Source organism: Scyliorhinus torazame, chromosome 16 (genome assembly GCF_047496885.1).
Source record: "Scyliorhinus torazame isolate Kashiwa2021f chromosome 16, sScyTor2.1, whole genome shotgun sequence".
Taxonomy (NCBI): Eukaryota; Metazoa; Chordata; class Chondrichthyes; order Carcharhiniformes; family Scyliorhinidae; genus Scyliorhinus; species Scyliorhinus torazame.
The window spans coordinates 99,294,199-99,319,341 of record NC_092722.1 but is presented as its reverse complement, the minus strand read 5'-3'; the positions used below and the strand labels follow the sequence as shown (position 1 = coordinate 99,319,341).

General features: G+C 49.5%; 1 protein-coding gene across 3 annotated transcripts in view; it reads left to right on the top strand.

Annotated features, from left to right (window-relative positions):
• The window catches only part of LOC140392966 (uncharacterized), a 132,172-nt gene that overhangs the window by 37,606 nt on the left and 69,423 nt on the right, over positions 1 to 25,143 (top strand). For all 3 annotated transcript variants that reach the window (XM_072478785.1, XM_072478784.1, XM_072478786.1), the window contains exon 3: positions 24,531 to 24,692. In XM_072478785.1, coding sequence (XP_072334886.1) covers positions 24,531 to 24,692 — 162 coding nt within the window. The remainder of the gene's footprint in view (positions 1 to 24,530; positions 24,693 to 25,143) is intronic.

Here is a 25,143-nt window from a genome sequence, read left to right as displayed (position 1 = left end):
CTCCCGTAGTTACGGGGTCAGTGTCACTCCTACAGTCATGGGGTCAGTGTTACTCCCATAGTCAAGGGGTCAGTGTTACTGCCGCAGTCACAGATCAGTGTTACTCCCGTAGTCACGGGGTCAGTGTTATTTCTGCAGTCAAGGTGTCAGTGTTACTCCCAAAGTCACGGGGTCAGTGCCACTCCTACAGTCACGGGGTCAGGGTTACTCCCGTAGTCACGGAGTCAGTGTTACTCCTGTAGTCACGGGGTCAGTGTTACTCCCGTAGTCACGGAGTCAGCGATCTTCCCTTAGTCACGGGGTCAGTGCCACTCCTACAGTCACGGGGTCAGGGTTACTCCCGTAGTCACGGGGTCAGTGCCACTCCTACAGTCACGGGGTCAGGGTTACTCCTGCAGTCACAGGGTCAGTGTTACACCCGTAGTCACAGGGTCAGTGTTACTCCCATAGTCACGGGGTCAGCGATCTACCCTTAGTCATGGGGTCAGTGCCACTCCTACAGTCACGGGGTCAGGGTTACTCCCGTAGTCACGGGGTCAGTGTCACTCCATTACAACGGGGTCAGAGTTACTCCCGTAATCACAGTGTCAGTGTCACTCCCGCAGTCACGGGGTCAGTGTTTCTCTTGCAGTCACGGGGTCAGTGTTACTCCTGTAGTCACGGAGTCAGTGTTACTCCCGTAGTCACGGGGTTGTGTTACTCCTGCTGTCATCAGGTCAATGTTACTCCTGCAGTCACGGGGTCAGTGTTACTCCCGCAGTCATGGGGTCAGTTTTATTCCTGAAGTCATGGGGTCAGTATAACACCCGTAGTCACGGGGTCAGTGTTACTGCAGCAGTCACGGGGTCAGCGATACTCTGCAGTCATGGGGTCAGTGTTACTCCGGCAGTCACAGGGTCAGTGTTACTCCCACAGTCATGGGGTCAGTGTTACTCCCACAGTCATGGGGTCAGTGTTACTCCCACAGTCATGGGGTCAGTGTTACTCTGGCAGTCACGGGGCCAGTGTTACTCCCACAGTCATGGGGTCAGTGTTACTCCTGCAGTCACGGGGCTAGTGTTACTCCCACAGTCATGGGGTCAGTGTTACTCCCGCAGTCACTGGGTCAGTGTTACTCCTGCAGTCACGGGGTCAGTGTTACTCCTGCAGTCACGGGGTGAGTGTTACTCCTGCAGTCACGGGGTCAGTGTTACTCCTGCAGTCACGGGGTCAGTGTTACTCCTGTAGTCATGTGGTCTGTGTTACTCCCTTAGTCACGGGGTCAGTGTTACACCTGCAGTCACAGGGTCAGTGTTACTCCTGCAGTCACGGGGTGAGTGTTACTCCTGCAGTCACGGGGTCAGTGTTACTCCTATAGTCACAGGGTCAGTGTTACTCCTGCAGTCATAGGGTCAGTGTTACTCCTGCAGTCACGGGGTGAGTGTTACTCCTGCAGTCACGGGGTCAGTGTTACTCCTGCAGTCACGGGGTCAGTGTTACTCCTGCAGTCACGGGGTCAGTTTTACTCCTATAGTCACGGGGTCAGTGTTACTCCTGCAGTCACGGGGTCAGTGTTACTCCTGCAGTCACGGGGTCAGTGTTACTCCCGCAGTCACAGGGTCAATGTTACTCCCGCAGTCACGGGGTCAGTGTTGCTCCTATAGTCACGGGGTCAGTGTTACTCTTGCAGTCACGGGGTGAGTGTTACTCCTGCAGTCACGGGGTCAGTGTTACTCCTGCAGTCACGGGGTCAGTGTTACTCCTGCAGTCACGGGCTCAGTGTTACTCCTGCAGTCACGGGGTCAGTGTTACTCCTGCAGTCACGGGGTCAGTGTTACTCTCACGGTCACACCGTTAGTGTCACTCTACAGCCTTGAGGGTAGGAGGGTGGTCATTAACCTTTGGCCTGGTAGGTCAGTGATGGGAGCGGCTGCGTTATCACAAGTTCTGACACTGCTAGTCTTTTAATCCTTTATTTTATACTGGTGCACATGTCAGAATTGTCTTTTTTGGGGATATATGTCTATGGACTATGTCACAGGATGATCCTGATTTGAGTTTTGCGATGAGGAACTGAGTTAAATGTAAACAATCCTTGTTTGACCATGACGATCGGTGTTAGCTGGAGTGGGCCCCCAGTTGGAGCTAATCGTGTTGGGATTTTACTTTGTTTTTACTATGTTGAATTGAAGAATCTGTGCCTATCTCTGCTGATGGCCGTGGCCAGGTTGTATATCCTGGAGAGGACTGGGTTCCTTCTGACTCTTCCTTGAGGTCGGCATTTTCTATAGAGCTATTAGAATAGGAGGAATTGAGTGGCGGTGCAGACCGAGGTGGGCTTGACCAATCCTTGACTGATTGGTTGAAGAAAGAGACTGTCGTCCATGCCCTTACATTGTTGGAGTCTTTTGTAAGGGCCACGAAGAATCCAGCACGAGTTTTAAGGATACAAAGTAATGACATTTATTTACATGTATATATACAGCAGCAGCAACTTCCCTTGCTGCACACCCCTTCCTGCTGCTTCCAAACTGGCCAGCTTGATAAGGTGCCTCACGGGAGACTGCTGAGTAAAATAAGGGCCCATGGTATTCGAGGCAAGGTACTAACATGGATTGACGATTGGTTGTCAGGCAGAAGGCAGAGAGTTGGGATTAAAGGTTCTTTTTCGGAATGGCAACCGGTGAGGAGTGGTGGGTGTCCCACAGGGTTCAGTGTTGGGGCCACAGCTGTTCTCTTTATATATTAACGATCTAGATGACGGGACTGGGGGCATTCTGGCTAAGTTTGCCGATGATACAAAGATAGGTGGAGGGACAGGTAGTATGGAGGAGGTGGGGAGGCTGCAGAAAGATTTAGACAGTTTAGGAGAGTGGTCCAAGAAATGGCTGATGAAATTCAACGTGAGCAAGTGCGAGGTTTTGCACTTTGGAAAAAAGAATCGAAGCATGGACTATTTTCTAAACGGTGACAAAATTCATAATGCTGAAGTGCTGGAGTCCTAGTCCAGGATTCTCTAAAGGTAAACTTGCAGGTTGAGTCTGTAATTAAGAAAGCAAATGCAATGTTGTCATTCATCACAAGAGGCTTGGAATATAAAAGCAGGGATGTACTTCTGAAGCTTTATAAAGCATTAGTTAGGCCCCATTTAGAATGCTGTGAACTAGGACCCGGGGGCACAGCCTTAGAATAAAAGGGAGTCACTTTAGAACAGAGATGAGGAGAAATTTCTTCAGCCAGAGAGTGGTGGGTCTGTGGAATTCATTGCCACAGAGGGTGGTGGAGGCCGGGACGTTGAGTGTCTTTAAGACAGAAGTTGATAAATTCTTGATTTCTCGAGGAATTAAGGGCTATGGAGAGAGAGCAGGTAAATGGAGTTGAAATCAGCCATGATTGAATGGTGGAGTGGACTCGATGGGCCGAATGGCCTTACTTCCGCTCCTATGTCTTATGGTCTTATGGTCTTTATTTATACATGGAGTTTACTAATGGTTTCTCCGCCCCCTCATTGGGGAAACTCATACTCCCACAGGATTGTGGGATTGTCATTAGTCCCCAGCCAATGGTAAGCAGGCAGGTTATAACAGATCCTTCCCTTGTGTCGGGGTAAGTTTGATGGGGGAGTTGGGCATCTTCCTCCAAGTGGTCTTATATAGTGGCTTCCTGAGCACCCTCCCCATTGTGGTTGAGTTTTCCCCGTGGAAGTAGTGTTTGGGTCTCTGTTGAGGCAGCGCTGTCGTATCTCATAATATTCTTCTTGTGGTGGTTAATGTTCCTGGATCAGCTCAGATATTCCCTTCTTCGGGAGTTCTTCTTCTTCTCTTCATCTGGGTGAGCAGTGCGCTGTTACAAATCTTGGTCCGGTCCTATGGTCTATGGAGGTTCCCCTTACAGTGGAGAGTGGGAGAGGGGGGGAAATGTGGGTTCGGCCCCATCCCAAGACAATTATTGGGTGTCTTGATAATTCTTCTTCTCTTCGATGATGGGCTCTCCCCGGCTGGGGTGGCATAATCTTTTTTTTAAAAGTGTAGATGGAGGTGGTGACTGCCCTGGGTGTGGCTGGTGAGGTGAAGGATCATTTGGGTGTGGGGTTAGGGTGTGCTGGAGCACCTGGGTGTGTTGTCCGGTGCTGTGGCTGGAATCTTGTTGCCCCCTGGAGCTTGGGATGTCCCTTCTCGAAGGCACTCATTGGGACAAGCTGAGAGGCTGGGTTTTGCTTCCTCTGTGCACAGGGGGCCTGGGGTTGAGCCGAGTCCTGTACTTTGGTTGATATCTTGTTGCCCACCTAATGGTTGGGACACTTTCTTGTTTCAATGAGCAGTTGGTTCTCTTCTTCATTGATGGGTGTGTGCTGGAGGAACACGGACCCATGTGGGACCCAGATCCTGTGTATTCCTATGATCCACTTACAGTTCTTCATCCTTTCTGTTTTTCGTGGGAGTTGTCGATGGCACTGATCATAATCTGGATGTGTTGCTGCTGGTCCTCTGTGTAAATGTGTGGAATGATGTTGGTTCTGTACTGCGCCTGAGGCTGGGGCTATGTTGCGTATGTGATAAACATGCCACACCCTTTTGGAACTGGTGTTCTCGTGTACGTTTGTTGTCTGTTTCGTTTTTTTTAAGGGTGGGTATAAATAATCCGTGATTGAATCCTGAGGGGTGCAGACGGGTCTGGTGTCCAAGGAGAGGAGGTTGCGTTGGGTTATTTGAGGCTCTAGCTTTGCTGGAATGGAGGGAGATATATATTGGTGCGTCCCCGAAGATGGTGGGAAAGGTTTATCCTGAATTCTCGTGACAATTACGAGCAATCGCCGTGTGGGAAGGTGGGCACCATTTTACCATGTTTCCATGGTTTTATCCTGCTTCTCCCTTCTTCTCTCATGAGGCTTTTAGAGATATCAAGTTATATCTAATGATAGTACTATTTTAAAAGTGTTTTTTTGGGGTTTTCACAAGTTGTATTTCACAATTTATATGTTACATGCTACACTTTACATAACATAGAAACATAGAAACTAGAAGCAGGAGGAGACCATTCGGCCCTTCGAGCCTGCTCCGCCATTCATTATGAACATGGCTGATCATCAAGTTCAATACCCTGTTCCCCCTTCCTCCCATATCCCTTGATCCTTTCAGCCCAAGAACTATATCTAATTCCTTCTTGAAATTACACAATGTTTTGGCCTCAACGATTTTCTGTGGTAGCGAATTCCACAGATTCACCACTCTCTGGATGAAGAAATTTCTCCTCACCTCAGTCCTAAATGGTTTATCCCTTATCCTCAAACTATGACCCCTAGTTCTGGACTCCCCACCATCGAGAACATTCTTTCTGAATCTATCTGTCTAATCCTGTTAGAATTTTGTAAGTTTCTATAAGATCCTCTCTCCCTCTCTTCTAAACTCCAGTGAATACAATCTTAACCGACTTCGTCTGCCATCATATGACAGTCCCACCATCCCAGGAATCATCCTGGTAAACCTTCGCTGCACTGCTCCCATAGCCAGAACATCCTTCCTCAGATAAGGACACCAAAACTGCCCACAATACTCCAGGTGTGGCCTCACCAATGCCCTATACAATTGCAGTAAAACATCTCTATTCCTATACTCAAATCTATACCATTTGTCTTCTTTACAACCTGATGTACCTGTACTTTCCTGACGGATGCACAAGGACACCCAGGTATTGCTGAGTATCCACCTCACTCAATTTACACCCATTCAAATCATAATCTGATTTCCGATTTTTGCTACTGAAGTGGATAACATCACATTTATCCACATTACACTGCATCTGCCATGCATATAGCCACTCACCTAGCCTGTCCAAATTCCCACTGAAGCATCTCTGCATCCTCCTCTCAGCTCACCTCCTAACCAACTTCGTATCATCTGCAAATTCGGAGATAATACAACCCTCTGCAGGGATGGGCCACCATGGGAGGGAGGGTGGGGGTGGGGGGTGCTGAGGGGCAACCGGAGAGGGGTGGGACCAACTGTGCCAACCCTGGGATCGTGTGTACCAGTTCCTGGAATAACCCTTGTCCCTGCCTGTCTGCCCCACCGGCCACCCGTAACCCCCAGCAATTGCCGAGGCCTCTGGCCATGTGGCTGAAGACTATCACTAACAGGGAATTGGCAATCATGGTTAAATGAGCACCTCACACGACCCAAGTGGAACCCCATGGGTGGCAGGCCATGCAGCATGTGGGAGTCATTGCCGAGCATCCCAAACACACCTTGATGCATGGAGACTGCTTGGACATTGCGGGAGGCAACACCACACACGCAACATCCGAACACCCAGGGGTGGGACACAGCTCCTGGGACATGTCCATGGCCAGAGGTTGGGTGAGTGCCATGGCAGGTGGGAGAGGACAGGGGGGGGGGGGGGGGTGCCTGGAGAGAAGGGCCAAGGGTTCGGAGGTCGGCCCGCATTGTGGAAGAAAGTGACAGACGCACCATACTGGTTGTGCACAAAGGGCAGCACGGTGGCGCAGTGGGTTAGCCCTGCTGCCTCATGGCGCCGAGGTCCCAGGTTCGATCCCGGCTCTGGTTCACTGTCCGTGTGGTGCTGCCCCCTCCCCAATCCCCCTCACCCCCGACCTCCTCCTCCCCCCCCCCCCTCCCCCCTGGTGCCCTCAGTAATTCTCGATGTGTTTTGCCCACCTAGCTCTACCACTACATCTCGGTGTGCCCCTGGGATACACATCGGATGTGGAGGCAACCAGCTGCTTACCACATCCCGTGGCCTTTGATGCCCTTGGCAGGTGTCCTCTGGGGACTCTTGTTGCTCTCTTTGGCTGTTTCTAAATATGGCGGTCAATATGGTCATCTTCCTTAATTCTAATTACGTTTGCTTTAGAGTCGGCAGGTATCTTTCGATACCGCCGCAAGGTTCAAACCCGAATACTGATCAAAGAGTTGGTACACCAGTTAGTTCATTCAAAGTCAATATTATTTATTTACACACACAGCAATATACACTCATGCACGAAATACTACAGATTAAACTATCACTACTGCTAAAGCCTATACTTAGCTTTGGGCGCCCACTCAGTCAGAGGAACAATGGCCGTTGTCGGCTTCTGAGGCTGCTGGGGTCGATGTGGTGAAGGGGAAAAGCTAAGGTCGTCCGTCTGGTAGCGTGCATTGACCTTGGACTTACTTGCTTCTGGTGTAGCTGGTGGGAGTGTCTCTCCGCTGTGAGAGCCGATTCCAAGAGAGCGATTCTCTCTTGGGGCCTTCTTCTTATACCCGAAGGGGACTTTCGCACACTTTTGGGTGGGCCTTGAACTTGGCCCCAATCAATTGGGCCATTTCTTGGTCATTCGCATTGATCCTGACCAATAAAGGGGTGGGTGCCCTGATGGCTGGGCGTGTCTTAGGTGGCCATTGGCCTGCTTTGTTTTCTGCTTTCGGTTTGGGGAACTGGCGCCACGAGGTCTGGGGCCAGATCGGTTACTTAAGTATCTTCCTTTGTTCCCGGAGATGGGCCACCCGTATGCTAATGGGCCTACAGTTTCAGTCTTGTCTGGGAGCTGCGGCTTCAATATGCAGACAGGCTCTGTGCCTACTGGCTTTCTTAACATTGTCCATTTTTCCCTGCAATCTTTGCAAATGTCCATTTTGTATTCTGGAAGTGGCCATCCCAGATGGCTACACACCCTCCTTGTGATCCTCAACGCAAAGCGTGAAGGATCACATTACTGCGTCATCTTCGTGCTCCTGAGTCGGGCACCCATAAGCACTTGACAGGCTCTACACTGCTCTGTCCTATGATTTGCAGCTTTTACCTAAATTACTTTATGTGCATATAAAATTCTACAGGGCGCTATGACATTCAGGCATGCATTACAAAATAAAAAAACTGGAACCTCTAACTGTCCTTAACTAAACTAACCTCAATCAATCAAAATAATTTACAACATTTTAAACTGTACAATAGTAGTAACACAGGCTTCAGGCTTGGCACAGAGTTTTACATTTCTTTGTTCAAACAAAACAAACATACACAAAGAAACGGATGTACTTTCATTCACTTAAAGGGGTTGGGGGTTTGTTGAAGTCCGAAAATAGGGGATCTGAAGGTGTATACCGGGGTGCGGGAGGCCTTCCTCCGCCATTTCCTGAGTCTAAGGGTCTGAACGACACTGCAGAATATCGCCAGTACTAACAGGGCTTCCACAATGTAGGACAGGGAATACCAGGTGATGATCTTGTCACACCAGGTCGGTGTATCGGTAACTATCTCAGGGTTTAGTGTATGGAAGAGGTGGGAAACATTCACGGCCTGTGTGGTAGGGGTCGGGGGGGTGGGGGGGGGGGGGGGTAGCGTTCGCACACAACTGGAGGGATCCCGCTAAGATCCAACTGTAGGGCATTATGGTTGTCTTCATCTTTCCTTCTTTCTGTCTTCTTCTTTTTCTTCCTCTGGGGTTCCTGAGGTTCCGAAGTTCTATGGACAGAAGCATAATATCTGTTATTATCTTGCTTAAGATCTCGTATGTCTGTCTGTCTGTCCTTTTATTACCAATTACCCATTATAATTGGTCACCATCTGTGACACCCTCATTTTTTCTTTTTAAACCAAATATTTGGGACAAGACATCCGAGAAAAATACTGACTCAGAGCGAGCCGTCTTGCAGCCTGTGTGATCTACCATCCTAGTGTTTGAGGATGTAAATAGCACCTGGAAGCAACCTAATGGATGCCATAAAGAAACAAAAGAGTTTTGAACTTAAGAGCCAAAATGGGGTGCATATGGGCCACGGCGGGTAAGAATGGGTGGAATCCCCAGATAGGATGGTGACCAGTGCCGTATGTGCTCTACCCAAGCATAGCTGACCAGATGGGGGTCCTCAGGCAGGGCGGGGACCAGTGCCATTTCTTCACTGCCTGAGTGACCGGTAAGAACAGTACGAATATGTGGTCGTCGTGGGGGCTGCCTCTTATGATTAACTTCGAATCAGAAGAGTAGCTATGATTGGTTGTCTGCCGACAAACTAGTTCCATTAACTGCCAGTGGGTGTTAAAAGAGTGGTGGCGTGGGGTCATGAAAACTTTAAATGAACAAACAACATTTAGCATTCACAATAACGAACAAACATACATTACAAACATGGTGCAGGTTACATCAGAAAGCACACCGTATCTCTCCATCGGTTCCTTTTTACCATCACCTGGACACTTCATTGCTCTAAAGCGACCAGAGTCGCAAAGGGATTCATTTGGTGGGAGTCGGACTCTATGTCATCACCTTCTCCTGGCTGCCATACTCTTGACTGGAGTAGGTGCGCTAAAGCTGCTTGGGGCGAATTGGGGTCCATCTCATCATTCCGGATGAGCCTGAACAAATTGTCTCGGTGCCAGAATCTTGTGTCGAGGTTGGAGCTGCACGGGTTTAATCCGTAATCAGCGGGCAGTGGGTCTGGGTCAGGGGCTTTAATGTATGTTATCTCGAAGGGGTCGCTGGAATCATGTTCGGTATTGCTGGGAGTGGGGCCTGGTGCAGGGGTGTAATCGTAACGTGGTGTGCTGTGGCTGTCGCTATCGCTATCGCTGTCTCTGCTGGTTGAAGGAAGGGAGAGGCGGAGTCGTGGCTCTAGGGGTGGAGTCGAAGTTGTGTCTGAGGATGGGCTGGATGGGTTGGGGGAGGGTAGGAATATGTTGTTTGTGGGCGGGGCGTGCTCATCTGCTGCTGCAAGCGCGATGTGGTGTGCATGGTTGTTCTGCGAGCCATAAGCCTTAAGCTGGTTTATGTGGGACCACGCAGACTTGCCATTCGGATAGGTGATCTTATACACAGAGGGGTTGACTTTATCTGAGATGGAGTACGGTCCGGAACATTTGGGGGGAAGGAATGAACTGGGGTAGTATAGGGATATTCTGTGCCTTTCATGGGGCGTCCAGTCATGAGGGTGTATTCTGTGGACATGGACGTGGATACTGTGTTTCGAATGAACATTAATGCAAATGGGAGAACTGTGTCCCAGGTGCTGGTGTGCTGTTGCACCATTTTTCTGAGGGTGACTTTTAAAGTTCATTTCATCCTTTCTACAATGCCGCTTGATTGGGGGTGGTGTGCTACATGAAACTCCAAATCATCTATGTAAATTGTGAACAATTGTGGGCCCAACACTGATCCCTGAGGGACACCACTAGCTACTGATTGCCAACCAGAGAAACACCCATTAATCCCCACTCTTTGCTTTCTATTAATTAACCAATCCTCTATCCATGCTACTACTTTACCCTTAATGCCATGCATCTTTATCTTATGCAGCAACCTTTTGTGTGGCACCTTGTCAAAGGCTTTCTGGAAATCCAGATATACCACATCCATTGGCTCCCCGTTATCTACCACTCTGGTAATGTCCTCAGAAAATTCCACTAAATTAGTTAGGCACGACCTGCCCTTTATGAACCCATGCTGCGTCTGCCCAATAGGTCAATTTCATCCAGATGCCTCGCTATTTCTTCCTTGATGATAGATTCCAGCATCTTCCCTACTACCGAAGTTAAGCTCACTGGCCTATAATTACCCGCTTTCTGCCTACCTCCTTTTATAAACAGTGGTGTCACGTTTGCTAATTTCCAATCCGCCGGGATCATCCCAGAGTCTAGTGAATTTTGGTAAATTATCACGAGTACATTTGCAATATCCCTAGCCATCTCTTTTAGCACTCTGAGATGCATTCCATCAGGGCCAGGAGACTTGTCTACCTTTAGCCCCATTAGCTTGCCCATCATTACCTCCTTAGTGATAACAATCATCTCAAGGTCTTCACCTGTCATAGCCTCATTTCTATCAGTCACTGGCATGTTATTTGTGTCTTCCACTGTGAAGACCGACCCAAACAATCTGTTCAGTTCCTCAGCCATTTCCTCATCTCCCATTATTAGATCTCCCTTCTCATCCTCTAAAGGACCAATATATACCTTAGCCACTCTTTTTTGTTTTATATATTTGTAGAAACTTTTACTATCTGTTTTTATATTCTGAGCAAGTTTACTCTCATAATCTTTCTTACTCTTCTTTATAGCTTTTTTAGTAGCTTTCTGTTGCCCCCCTAAAGATTTCCCAGTCCTCTAGTCTCCCACTGAACTTTGCCACTTTGTATGCTTTTTCCTTCAATTTGATACTCTCCCTTATTTCCCTCTTTCTACCGCCCTTCCTTTTTGTTGGTATAAACCTTTGCTGAGCACTGTGAAAAATCGCTTGGAAGGTTCTCCACTGTTCCTCAACTGTTTCACCATAAAGTCTTTGCTCCCAGCCTACCTGAGCTAGCTCTTCTCTCATCCCATTGTAATCTCCTTTGTTTAAGCACAAAACACTAGTATTTGATTTTACCTTCTCACCCTCCATCTGCATTTTAAATTCCACCATATTGTGATCGCTCCTTCAGAGAGGATCCCTAACTATGAGATCATTAATCAATCCTGTCTCATGTCGTTCCTGGAGGAGCACGGCCGAAAGGGTTCGGTCGGTAGTTGCAACCTCAATTGCGTACGGGGAAAGTGGATCTGGGACCTGTAATGCGGGGGTTTTTATAATGCTTTTTAAAGCATCCACAGCATCCATGTGCTGTGGAGGCTATTCCCAAGGTGCCTGCTTCTTGAGGAGTTCGGATAGAGGCGTGCTTTTGTGGCGAAACCGTCGATATGGTTTTGGCAATAGCCAACCAGTCTTAGAAATGACCGGAGGGCTGAGACATTATGGGACAGGGGTAATTTGACGATTGAGTCGATTCTTTTCTGCTCGATCTCGCACTTGCCATGTGTGATTACTGTTCCTAAGTAAATCACATTTTCCTGTAAAATCTGGGCCTTCTTGGGGTTTATTTTACATCCAATTTGTTGGAGGAGTCCTAAAAGTTCTGCGAGAAGTGAAATGTGCTCTCCCTTTGTGTCTGTCTGTAGTAGCAGATCATCTACATACTGGACCAGACAATCGGGTCGGGAAAATTTTGCTAAACCATTTGCCAGCTGTCGGTGGAAAATGGAGGGGGAGTTGTGGAAGCCTTGTGGAAGGCAGGTCCATGTATACTGCTGTCCCTGGAATGTGAATGCGAATTTATATTGGCACGCTTTGTCCAATGGAATGGACCAAAAGCTGTTGCTAATGTCCAAAACCGAAATTTGTTTTGACTGGAGTCCCTGTTTGAGCATGGTCTCGGGACTCGTGGCTACGGTGGGGGCTGCTACTGGGGTTACTTTGTTCAGTTCCCGGTAATTAATGGTCAGTCGCCATGATCCATCGGGTTTCCTGACGTGCCAAATTGTTGCATTATTCGTGGAGGCTACTGATCGGAGTACGCCTTGATCAAGCAAACTCTGTATAACTTTTGAAATTTCTCCCTCTGCTTCTTGGGGAAAACCGTACTGCTTTTGGGGTCTGGGGTCGGGACCTATAATATTCACTAAGCCAGCGATCTTGCCACAGTCGTGCTTGTGCTGTGCAAATGCTGCTTTGTGTTGCTGCAGGACTTCCCTAACTTGTTTGTTCTGACTAATGGCTCGAGGGTCGAACCAGAAGTCTCCTGCTGCGCTGATCCTATTTTCATAGTCTCCAACTGTGAGCATAGCGGGGGCTCATGCTGCCTTTGCCATTCTCCACACACATTTATTTACCGGGTCAAATGAGAGGATGTGGGAGCTCATGAAGTCAATTCCTAAGATGTGTTCGGCTGTCTGAGGTAGATCAACCAGAACTACGGGGTGTTTAGTTTTAATGTTCCCTATCTGGATTGCTACAGGTACTGTGATGTGTCCCTGCTGTAAATGACCTATAAAACCGTTGAGTGTAATGGTGTCTGTTGTGGGCCACGTGTCTCGCTGGAACATCGTGGAGGAATTGAGCATGGTGCGGGACCCTCCTGTGTCCCAAGGAAATTCTACGGGGTGTCCCCAGACTGAGCCTGCCACTACCGGTCTACCGGACTTGTCCCAAAGGATGTCGCAGATCCAAGTTGGGGAGCCCGGACACTGTCAGTCGGTGCCGTTCATATCTGTGCTGTCCGCACGGGAGCTAACTCTGGATTGGCTTTGCCCTATTCTTATTTAGGGTGCCTGGCTGTTGGTTTCTCTGCTGCTTCTGGGGCGCATTGCACTCTCGTGCATAGTGTCCTAATTGTCTACAATAGTAACACTCCTGGGATTTAGGTTGCTGCGGGCTGTTCCTGCCCTCATTTACCCATGCGGAGTTCTGGTGCATCCTAACTGGATGCATGTCTGCCTGCTCTTCCTTGTTTTAACAAATGCGGTTTTGCCTTGGATGGACTGTTCCCAAGTGCGGGACAATCTTTTCAAAACCCATTTCTCGTTGTGGGCCTCGTCTGAGGGGTCGTAATTTGTGCAAGCTCTCTGTCCTGCCTCTGTCGTATGAGAGACTATGATGTGGAGATGCCGGCGTTGGACTGGGGTGAGCACAGTACGAAGTCTTACAACACCAGGTTAAAGTCCAACAGGTTTGTTTCGATGTCACTAGCTTTCGGAGCGCTGCTCCTTCCTCAGGTGAATGAAGAGGTCTGTTCCAGAAACACATATATAGACAAATTCAAAGATGCCAAACAATGCTAGGAATGCGAGCATTAGCAGGTGATTAAATCTTTACAGATCCAGAGATGGGGTAACCCCAGGTTAAAGAGGTGTGAATTGTCTCAAGCCAGGACAGTTGGCAGGATTTTGCAGGCCAGATGGTGGGGGATGAATGTAATGTGACATGAATCCCAGATCCCGGTTGAGGCCGCACTCATGTGTGCGGAACTTGGCTATAAGTTTCTGCTCGGCGATTCTGCGTTGTCGCGGGTCCTGAAGGCCGCCTTGGAGAACGCTTACCCGGAGATCAGAGGCTGAATGCCCTTGACTGCTGAAGTGTTCCCCGACTGGAAGGGAACATTCCTGCCTGGTGATTGTTGCGCGATGTCCGTTCATACGTTGTCGCAGCGTCTGCATGGTCTCGCCAATGTACCACGCTTCGGGACATCCTTTCCTGCAGCGTATGAGGTAGACAACGTTGGCCGAGTCGCACGAGTATGTACCGCGTAGCTGGTGGGTGGTGTTCTCACGTGTAATAGTGGTATCCATGTCGATGATCTGGCACGTCTTGCAGAGATTGCCATGACAGGGTTGTGTGGTGTCGTGGTCACTGTTCTGAAGACTGGGTAGTTTGCTGCAAACAATGGTTCGTTTGAGGTTGCGCGGTTGTTTGAAGGCAAGTAGTGGGGGTGTGGGGATGACCTTGGCAAGATGTTCATCGTCATCAATGACGTGTTGAAGGCTGTGAAGAAGATGACGTAGTTTCTCCGCTCCGGGGAAGTACTGGACGACGAAGGGTATTCTGTCGGTTGTGTCCCATGTTTGTCTTCTGAGGAGGTCGGTCCGGTTTTTCGCTGTGGCGCGTTGGAACTGTCGATCGATGAGTCGAGTGCCATATCCCGTTCGTAGGAGGGCATCTTTCAACGTCTGTAGATGTCTGTTATGCTCCTCCTCGTCTGAGCAGATCCTGTGTATACGGAGCGCTTGTCCATAGGAGATGGCTTCTTTAATGTGTTTAGGGTGGAAGCTGGAGAAGTGGAGCATCATGAGGTTATCCGTGGGTTTGCGGTAAAGCGAAGTGCTGAGGTGACCGTCCTTGATGGAGATGAGTGTGTCCAAGAATGCAACTGATTTTGAAGAGTAGTCCATGGTGAGTCTGATGGTTGGATGGAACTTATTAATGTCATCGTGTCTACTCACCATGGACTACTCTCCAAAATCAGTTGCATTCTTGGACACACTCGTCTCCATCAAGGACGGTCACCTCAGCACTTCGCTTTACCGCAAACCCACGGATAACCTCATGATGCTCCACTTCTCCAGCTTCCACCCTAAACACATTAAAGAAGCCATCCCCTATGGACAAGCGCTCCGTATACACAGGATCTGCTCAGATGAGGAGGAGCGTAACAGACATCTACAGACGTTGAAAGATGCCCTCGTATGAACGGGATATGGCACTCGACTCATCGATCGACAGTTCCAACGCACCACAGCGAAAAACCGGACCGACCTCCTCAGAAGACAAACATGGGACACAACCGACAGAATACCCTTCGTCGTCCAGTACTTCCCCGGAGCGGAGAAACTACGTCATCTTCTTCACAGCCTTCAACACGTCATTGATGATGATGAACATCTTGCCAAGGTCATCCCCACACCCCTACTACTTGCCTTCAAACAACCGCGCAACCTCAAACGAACCATTGTGTGCAGCAAACTACCCAGTCTTCAGAACAGTGACCACGACACCACACAATCCTGTCATGGCAATCTCTGCAAGACGTGCCAGATCATCGACATGGATACCACTATTACACGCGAGAACACCACCCACCAGCTACGCGGTACATACTCGTGCGACTCGGCCAACGTTGTCTACCTCATACGCTGCAGGAAAGGATGTCCCGAAACGTGGTACATTGGCGAGAACATGCAGACGCTGCGACAACGAATGAACGGACATCGCGCAACAATCACCAGGCAGGAATGTTCCCTTCCAGTCGGGGAACACTTCAGCAGTCAAGGGCATTCAGCCTCTGATCTCCGGGTAAGCGTTCTCCAAGGCGGCCTTCAGGACCCGCGACATCGCAGAATCGCCGAGCAGAAACTTATAGCCAAGTTCCGCACACATGAGTGCAGCCTCAACCGGGATCTGGGATTCATGTCACATTACATTCATCCCCCACCATCTGGCCTGCAAAATCCTGCCAACTGTCCTGGCTTGAGACAATTCACACCTCTTTAACCTGGGGTTACCCCACCTCTGGATCTGTAAAGATTTAATCACCTGCTAATGCTCGCATTCCTAGCATTGTTTGGCATCTTTGAATTTGTCTATATATGTGTTTCTGGAACAGACCTCTTCATTCACCTGAGGAAGGAGCAGCGCTCCGAAAGCTAGTGACATCGAAACAAACCTGTTGGACAAATGGGCATGGGCTAACTCTCCGAATACTGCCATGAAATGTATCCACAAGTGTCCAGCAAACGCTGTGGGGTGCTCTGTTTTCTTTTGCCTACACTTGTTTAGGCCTTTTACGGGGTCTCCTTTGTTATAGCCGATCGCATCTAGGATCATTGTGTGCATTTCTTGTAGAGTGCCTCCTCCTACATTCTGTGGGTCGGGAAGGGCTGCCACGACTGAAGGGTTGAGGCTTAAAACTGTGAGCTTCACTTGCTCCTTTTCATCCAGGCCGTACATGGTCGCCTGCTGTTTTACTCCAGCAAAGAAGTGGTGGGGGTCCAATGTGGGTAGGAACGGTGTAATCCTATCACACGCGTCCCGTAATTGGGTGATGGTTAACGGGGTAGTGTATAGGAAATCTGAGTCTCCTTCTGCTACGGCCCTGCGATGTGTGGTTACAGGGTTCATAGGGATGTGTTCTGCTTGTGCAGTCGGGGGTTAGGGTGCTTTTCGTTTCTGGAGTTTTCCTGTGTACATGTCCCATGTATATATCTATGGGCAGTCGCATTTAACTCCTGCCAATTGGGGCCGTTTTCCTGGTCTGACTGGGGTCCAAACGTACTCTGAAAACCATTTTGAACAGAAAGCAGAGATTGCAATTCTGCAATTTGCTTCCGGCACTTTGCATGATCTACCGAGCTCTGCCTTTGTTCCATTGTGGGAGTGTGGAGTGCTCGTAGGGCTGCTTTTAAGTAGTTGCACTGTTTCTGCAACTGCTAGACCTGTTGTTCGGTTTCCTGTCTTACCAACACCGCGCGTTGCGTGTCTTGGTAGGCTTTGGGGACTGAAAGCTGCTTAAATGGGCGAGACAAGACTAGTGTGCCCGCTTGGCATCCTCCACTTCCTTGTCCCTCGCCGCTAACTGCTCTCTCAGTTCCTTGTTCTCTCTCTCATATCCGTTCACTACTCTTGTCTCTTCAATCTCTCTACAGAGCGTCCTAACGACCTCCCCTGTGCCTCGCAATTGGGCCAAGCAGGACACGATTGCCATCGGCTTGCGAGCTTTCCCCAAGCTCTTCTTATGGATCTCTGTCAGGTTCTCCCACCAAGTATACCCTATACTCCCGGGACCTGTTTCACCATTGGCGCAGAATTCAGTCCAAAGGGGCCATCCTTTCCCTTTGAGATATTTTCTGATCTTTTCTTCCCAAACGGGACACTATCCTACTCTACTGGTCGCTGCGACCTCCAATTCTTGGGGGTTCATAAGGCGTTCCATTGCCTGCATTGCCATTTTTTTCTATATCTGTGGTTTCTACTGAATTTGGAACAGGGGGTGATAAAGTGGTGATGTAAACGCGGGTACGGCTTACGCTAATTTCCGGCCTACAAAACTCCCGACAGTTTTACGCAACAAAATCTATCAGGTTTACGTTATATCCCTGTTAGTACACATGCAAATAACACACTTCCGAATCCCACTAGCAATCGCGCTCAGAGCAGCAAAAAGCTGGAGGGGGATCCGAAGGGGAGGCAGAGAGCACAGAGTCTCACTCTATGCAGATGATCTGCTCTTCTACATTTCGGATCCACAGAGCAGCATGGACGGAATCATCGCGCTCCTGAAAGAGTTTGGCGCCTTCTCGGGCTACAAACTCAACATGAGCAAAAGCGAGATCTTCCCAGTATACCCACAAGTAGGTGGGGCAGCACTAACGGGACTGCCGCTTAAACAAGCCTGACACAAATTCCGCTACCTGGGGATCCAAATAGCCCATGACTGGAAAGGGATCCACAAATGGAACCTCACCAGTCTGACAGAGGTAGTAAAAAAGGACCTGCAAAGATGGAACACACTCCCACTCTCCCTCGCGGGGAGAGTCCAGACGATCAAAATGAATGTGCTGCCCAGGTACCTCTTCCTACTTAGATCCACCCCGATCTACATCCCCAAGGCCTTTTTCAAAGCACTGGACAAACTAATCATGGCATTCGTATGGGGGGGGGGGGGGGGGGGGGGGCGGGGGGGGGGGGGGGGGAAGAGAGGGGGGGGGGGGAATGCTGGGATCCCAAAGAAGGTCCTACAAAAATCAAAATCCAGGGGAGGGCTAGCCCTCCCAAACCTACAATTCTACCACTGGGCGGTGACGGCCGAGCGAATAAGGGGATGGATCAAGGAGCCAGAAGCCGAGTGGGTGCGCGCGCAAGAGGCCTCCTGCATGGGGACCTCCCTCCGGGCCCTCGCCATGGCAGCACTCCCATCCCCATCCAAAAAACACTCCAACGGCCCGGTGGTGATCCTGGAACCAACTACGGCAGCAATTTGGCCTGACCAAAATGTCGGACAAAGCTCCCATCTGCAACAACCATAGGTTCCCACCAGCGCTGACTGACGCCACCTTTAAAAAGTGGGGGCAGGACAGAGGGACACTGACAGTCTGGACCTATACTGACGGCAGGATCGCAACACTGGACGAACTGACAGAGAAATTCCAGCTAGCCAGGGGGAACGAGCTAAGGTATCTACAGCTCAAAAACTTCCTACGAAAGACACTACTGGAAGAACTATTGGACGCAAGCATACTAGACAATGGAAACTATAGTGACATGTATGACCGACTGGTAGAAAGGGCCGACACCGTACTGGACACAACAAGAAAGAAATGGGAGGAGGACCTGGGGATTGAAATAGAGTGGGGACTCTGGAGCGAAGCACTGCATAGGGTCAACTCCACCTCCACGTGCGCAAGGCTCAGCCTGACGCAGCTAAAAGTGGTGCATAGAGCCCACTTAACAAGAACCCGTATGAGTAGGTTCTTCCCGGAGGTGGAGGATAGACATGAAAGGTGCCAAGGAGGCCCGGCCAACCATGCCCACATGTTCTGGTCTTGCCCCAGACTTTCAGGGTACTGGACAACCTTCCTCGAGGCAATGTGCAAAGTGGTGGGGATGAGGGTGGAGCCATGCCCGAAAGTGGTGGTCTTCGGGGTATCAGACCAGCCAGATCTATTCCTGGGGAGGAGGGTGACGCCCTTGCCTTTGCCTCCCTGATCGCCCGCCGTAGAATCCTGTCCGGTTGGCAGTCAGCAGCATCACCCAAAGCTGCAGACTGGCTGTCCGACCTCTCGGAATCTCTCCAAATGAAGAAAATCAAATTCGCCATCCGAGGGTCAGACGACGGATTCCACAGAACGTGGGAGCCACTCACCCAACTGTTCCGGGACCTGTTTGTGGCCAACGAACAAGAGGAAGAATAGCCAGGTAGCCAAGAATCAGGGGAAAGTAGCCAAAGCATGAGAGGGTGAGATAGACCGAGAAGGGAGGGGCGGGGGGGGGGGGGGGGGGGGGGGGACGGGGGGGGGGTGGGGGGGACGACAGCTAAAACTAAGAGGAAAGAAAGGCGAACCACGGGAGGGGGGGAGGGGAGAGGGAAGAGACAGGGAACAAGAGAGGTGAACCAGGGATGTGGGGGGGAGGCAGGGAAATGAGAGCCGGACGGAAGGCACGTGATACAATAACGAACATGGCATCTCCACGAGTAGGGAACGAGGAGAATGAAGACGAAAGGCGGGAGGAACGGCAGAAGCAGCGGTGAGCACGAGACAGCAGCGAGATCCGTCCGGGAGAAGCGACAACACCAAACCCATTTGAGTATTGCCCACTGTAATTGTCTCTCCGGCACCCAAATGTATATTTACCTCCCCGGTCTCGACCCCTCCCCCACCTCCCTCCCTCCCGCAAACAGTCACCTACTTATGTGTAGTAAATAATTTTGCCAGTTGTACAGAGTTGCTGCTGTTGAGCTGGTGCACAATACCCTACCAGTTATCCTATTTCATTTTTAATTGTATTTTTCTTTTTTTTTTACTGTTTACTATTTTCTTTTCTTTGGTATGTTTGGGGGTGCCCTTCTCTCCTATATATGTGTGTGTATATATATATATATATATATTTCTTATCCTGTGTACATAATGGTAAATATACTTTGTTCAAAAACCCAATAAAAAAACATTTATTAAAAAAAAGCACACTTCCGAATCTTGGGGGTTTGATCAGTATCATTCTTACACTTGTGGTTTTTCTGTTTCCAATTGGATTCCAATTCAAATTTGGGTTCTCTCAGAGTGACTAGGCCACTTCTAGGTCGAGTCCTGTCAGAGGCCGCCAGTAAATGTTGCTCTCTTTGGTTGTTTCTAAATATGGCTGTCAATATGGTCGCCTTCCTTAATTCTAATTACGTTTGCTTTAGAGTCGGCAGGTATCTTTCGATACCGCCACAAGGTTCAAACCCGAATACTGATCAAAGAGTTGTCACACCAGTTAGTTAGTTCAAAGTCAATACTATTTATTTACACACACAGCAATATACACTCAAGCACAAAATACTACAGACTAAACTATCACTACTGCTAAAGCCGATACTTAGCTTCGGGCGCCCACTCAGTCAGAGGAACAATGGCCGTTGTTCGGTTCTGAGGCTGCTGGGGTCGAAGTGGTAGAGGGGAAACAGCCAAGGTCGTCCGTCTGGTAGCGAGCGTTGACCTTGGACTTACTTGCTTCTGGTGCAGCTGGTGGACGGGTCTCTCCACTGTGAGAGCCGATTCCAAGAGAGCGATTCTCTCTTGGGGCCTTCTTCTTATACCCCAAGGGGGCTTCGCACACTTTTGGGTGGGCCTTGAACTTGTCCCCAATCAATTGGGCCATTTCTTGGTCATTCGCATTGATCCTGACCAATAAAGGGGTGGGTGCCCTGATGGCTGGGCGTGTCCTAGGTGGCCATTGGCCTGCTTTGTTTTCTGCTTTCGGTTTGGGGAACTGGCGCCGCGAGGTCTGGGGCCAGATCGGTTACTTAAGTATCTTCCTTTGTTCCCGGAGATGGGCCATCCATATGCTAATGGGCCTACAGTTTCAGTCTTGTCTGGGAGCTGTTTCTCCAATATGCAGACAGGCTCTGTGCCTGCTTTCATTCTTAACATTGTCCATTTTCTCCTGCAATCTTTGCAAATGTCCATTTTGTATTCTGGAAGTGGTCATCCCAGATGGCTACACTCTGAGGCCGGAGGGCCCCGGCTCACTTGTCAGCAGCACATGCACAGCTATGCCGCCCTGTCTTGTGTGCTGGCTGTGAGCCGCGTTCTCATCAATGGAGTGGGACACGGAGGAGCTGAAGGCCACAGTCGCCACTCCATGGGACGGGTCCGGGTTGCTTCTTTTGTGAAGACAGAGGCTGAATAGACTCGGACTGTTTTCATTCGAAAGACAGAGGTTGAGGGGTGACCTGATAGAGGACTACAAGATTATGAGGGGCATGGATAGAGTGGATGGGCAGGCACTCTTTCCCAGGGTGGAGGGGTCAGTCACCAGGGGGTATAGGTTTAAGGTCCATGGGGCAAAGTTTAGGGGAGATGTGCGAGGCAAGCTTCTTTACACAGAGGGTGGTAAGTGCCTGGAACGCGTTGCCAGGGGAGGTTGTGGAAGTAGATATATTAACGGCGTTCAAAAGGCATCTTGACAAACGCATGGATAGGATGTGTACAGAGGGATACGGCACAAGGAAGTGCTGAGGGTTTTGGCAAAGGTTGGTATCGGTACAGGCTTGGAGGGCCGAAGAGCTTGTTTCTGTGCTGTATTGTTTTTTGTTCTTTGTTCAGAGTACAAATTTAGTTCCTCAGCCATTCCTTTGTTGCCCATCATGAATTCCCCTGTTTCTGACTGTAAGGGCTGCAGTGATCTGTATATCTGCTGGTATGTAAAGGGTTAACAACTGTATCATCGCACGAGACAACCACTAGATGGCTATGTATATAAACTGAACTCAGAGGATCTTCCCGCCTCTTCGTACCAGGAGTGACTAGATAGCAGAGTGTTAGAAAGATATAGCTTAGTTGGCACGTATAGTTAAACATTATACGTCTTCTTATGTACTTAATCGTCAGTAGTTATTTTTAAAATTTAGAGTACCCAATTCATTTTTTTTCCAATTAAGGGGCAATTTAGCGTGGCCAATTCACCTACCCTGCACATCTTTTGGGTTGTGGGAGCGAAACCCACGCAAACACAGGGGGAATGTCCAAACTCCACACGGACAGTGACCAGAGCCAGGATCGAACCTGGGACCTCGGTGCCGTGAGGCTGCAATGCTATCCACTGCACCACCGTGCTGCCCCGTCATCAGTTATAGTTGTGGAAGAGTGAACAAACACATTGATATTTACATTCATTATTCATTAAATGTTATTTGTTTAATTTGAAGATTGATAGTTTCATTGAACCACAACCATCAGACCATTCTGGAAGTAAGCAAAAGAGTAACGACATTTTGCAATCACGCCATATATGGGGTCTGCATTGTTTTTTATCAATCCATTTCTCTTTACATACCTATACAAACGGTCAGTTTTTATGTTCCCCGCTAGCTTACTTTCATATTGTATTTTCCCCTTCTGAATCAATCCCTCGATCCGCCTTTGCTGAATTTTAAACGGTTCCCAAATTCAGGCTTTTATTGCCAATTTGTATGCCTCTTCTTTGACTCTAATACTGGGCGCGATGTAACCAAGAGGTTTCTAAGTGTGGTAGCAAGCGAGAGGTGCAGCGAGCTTCCCGACGTTTGGATCAGCAAGGCCGTCACCACTATAAATTGGTCCACTTAACAAGGCCCCACAGGCTTCACACCGCAAATGCAGGTCCTCCAAGAGCTCGTCCTCCAGCCCTTTTTGGTCAGCACCTCCTCTTCCTCGTCCTCCTTCTCAGCGGTAGCAACATGTTCCTCCTCCTCCAATTCTAGCACATTGCCTCACTGCTCTGCCAGGTTATGGAGGACATGGCAGACCACCACAAAGTGGGAGACCCTCCCGGAGTGGGGGGTGTACCGCAGCGTACCCCCACCAGAGTGGTCGTGCCATCGGAATTGCATCTTGAGGAGTCCGATGCACCGCTCAATGACAGCCCAGTTGGCCACATGGCCTCATTGTATCGGATTTCCGCATCGGTCACTGGCCTCCGTATTGGTGTTAACTGCCAGGTCCTCAGCCCTTATCTCCCAAGAGCCAACTGGCCATCCTGGGGTGGTCCTTGAAGAGGCCATGGATGTTCGACTGCCCTAGGATGTAGCTGTCATGCATACTCCCTGGGAAGCGTGCACACACGTGCATGATCCTCATGTGGTGGTCTCACACGAGCAGGACGTTCAGAGCGTGCAACCCCTTCCTGTTGATGTAGAGCACTCCCTGACAGCCCGATGGGCACAAGGCGACATGCTTTCCATCTACTACCCTTTGGACCTGGGACAAATATATGAATAGGGTGGGAATGGAAGGATACGGACTCCGTAAGTGCATATGTTTTAGTTTAGACAGGTACCATGGTCGGCACAAGCTTGGAGGGCCGAAGGGCCTGTTCCTATGCTATATTGGTTCTTTCTCCTTTGTTCTCTTTATGTGCTATCCACAATACTCTTTGCCTTGTGGATGCTCCACAGTGTCCCAGCCCTGAAACGCGGGCTTCCAGGAGCTGCAGCTGGAGACACTTCCTGCACACATGATGGTCCTGGGAACTAGAAACATTCCTGGTCTCCCACATGAAGCAAGAAGAGCACACCATGGCTTGGAGCTTGTTGCCATGTCTTACCCTTTGAATTAAATTCATCATTTTAATATCAAATCATTTTAACTTATATTAACTAATATTAACCAGGGCCCTTCTTCTCTGCTCCTTGTTGTTATAGAATATGTAAATGTACTCACCCAGTCAGCTCATTTCTCTTGTATCCTCCAAGTTTGGTTCCCTAACTTATCTTTTTCAGTTATTTATGTTTCAGCCATTTAGACGCAGTTCCCAATATCAGTTACTCACCAAACCAATCAACTTACTACGTTCCGGTAGCACAAGTGGATAGTACTGTGGCTTCACAGCGCCAAGCGTCCCAGGTTTGATTCCCTGCTGGGTCACTGTCTGTGCGGAGTCTACACGTTCTCCCCGTGTCTGCGTGGGTTTCCTCCGGGTGTTCCGGTTTCCTCCCACAGTCCAAAGTGCAGGTTAGGTGGATTGGCCATGTTAAATTGCCCTTAGTGTCCAAAAAGGTTAGGACGGTTACAGGGATAGGGTGGAAGTGAGCTTTTAAGTGGACCAGTGCAGACTCGATGGGCCGAATGGCCTCCTTCTGCACTCTATGTTCTATGTTCCTGTGACCAGCAAAACCAGCACGCTGCTTGAACAACAAAAAGGCTCCGAGCCTTGCGTTGCCTTTATCATCCGCCAGCAACAGTGTCCCTCGTAGCTCCGGTACGCTCTATTGCTTGAAGGTGAGTGAGGGTCTCGATCTTCATGTTCCCCTTATCCTCCGCCAGCAGTACAGTGTCCCTTGCAGGTCCGGTGCTCTCTTCTGCCCCCCACCCCCTATCCCACTACTCAGTTTAAAAGCCGCTCTGCTTCCCTAGTCATGTGGCTCAAAGAACGGCGGACTCAGCACGGTTCAGGTTTTTACCGCCCCAATGGTACAGATCTCTCCCCAGTATTGGTGCAGGTGCCCTATAAACCTGAACCCACTTCTCCCATGCATTCCTCTCCCTAATCTCTAACCATGAACTGCTCCTTTCAGGTCAACCAGGATAAGGCGGGTGATCGAAGCTCAGGCCTGGGATATCTGGAGCATATCTGCCAGCTTATCGAGACTATTGGCCAGTTACAGGACCAGAACAAACAGCTTCAGAAACAGGTGTGGATTGCAGAGAGAGCCCTGAAAGTGTACAGGATGAAAGAGGTAAGAGGTCCATGTGAGTGTTCGGTGTGGCTGGGGTTCGGTACATTCCCTGAATGGTCTCATGGCACTAAGCCCTCTCCCTGCAGGCAGTATTCAAGCTGATGAACAGAAATCGAGGGAAAACATCCTCCTGTAATTCTAAATGAGTAGAAGTGATGTGAGGAAAATGTTTTCGCTCAAACGGTGGTGGAGTCCGGAACAATAATAATAATCTTTATTAGTGTCACAAGTAAGCTTACATTACATTACAATGGCATTACTGTGAAAAGTCCCTGGGCGCGATTCTCCGCTCCCCCGACTAAGGAGCTTCTCCGCACCGATCGCAGGCCAGACCCCTTTTGAGTCCTACGCCGGTGAAAGGACCCCCCTCGCCCCCCCACAGGCCGCCCCCCCCCCCCAGCATTCCTGCGCTGTTCCCACCAGCAGCGACCAGGTGTGGATGGCGCCGGCG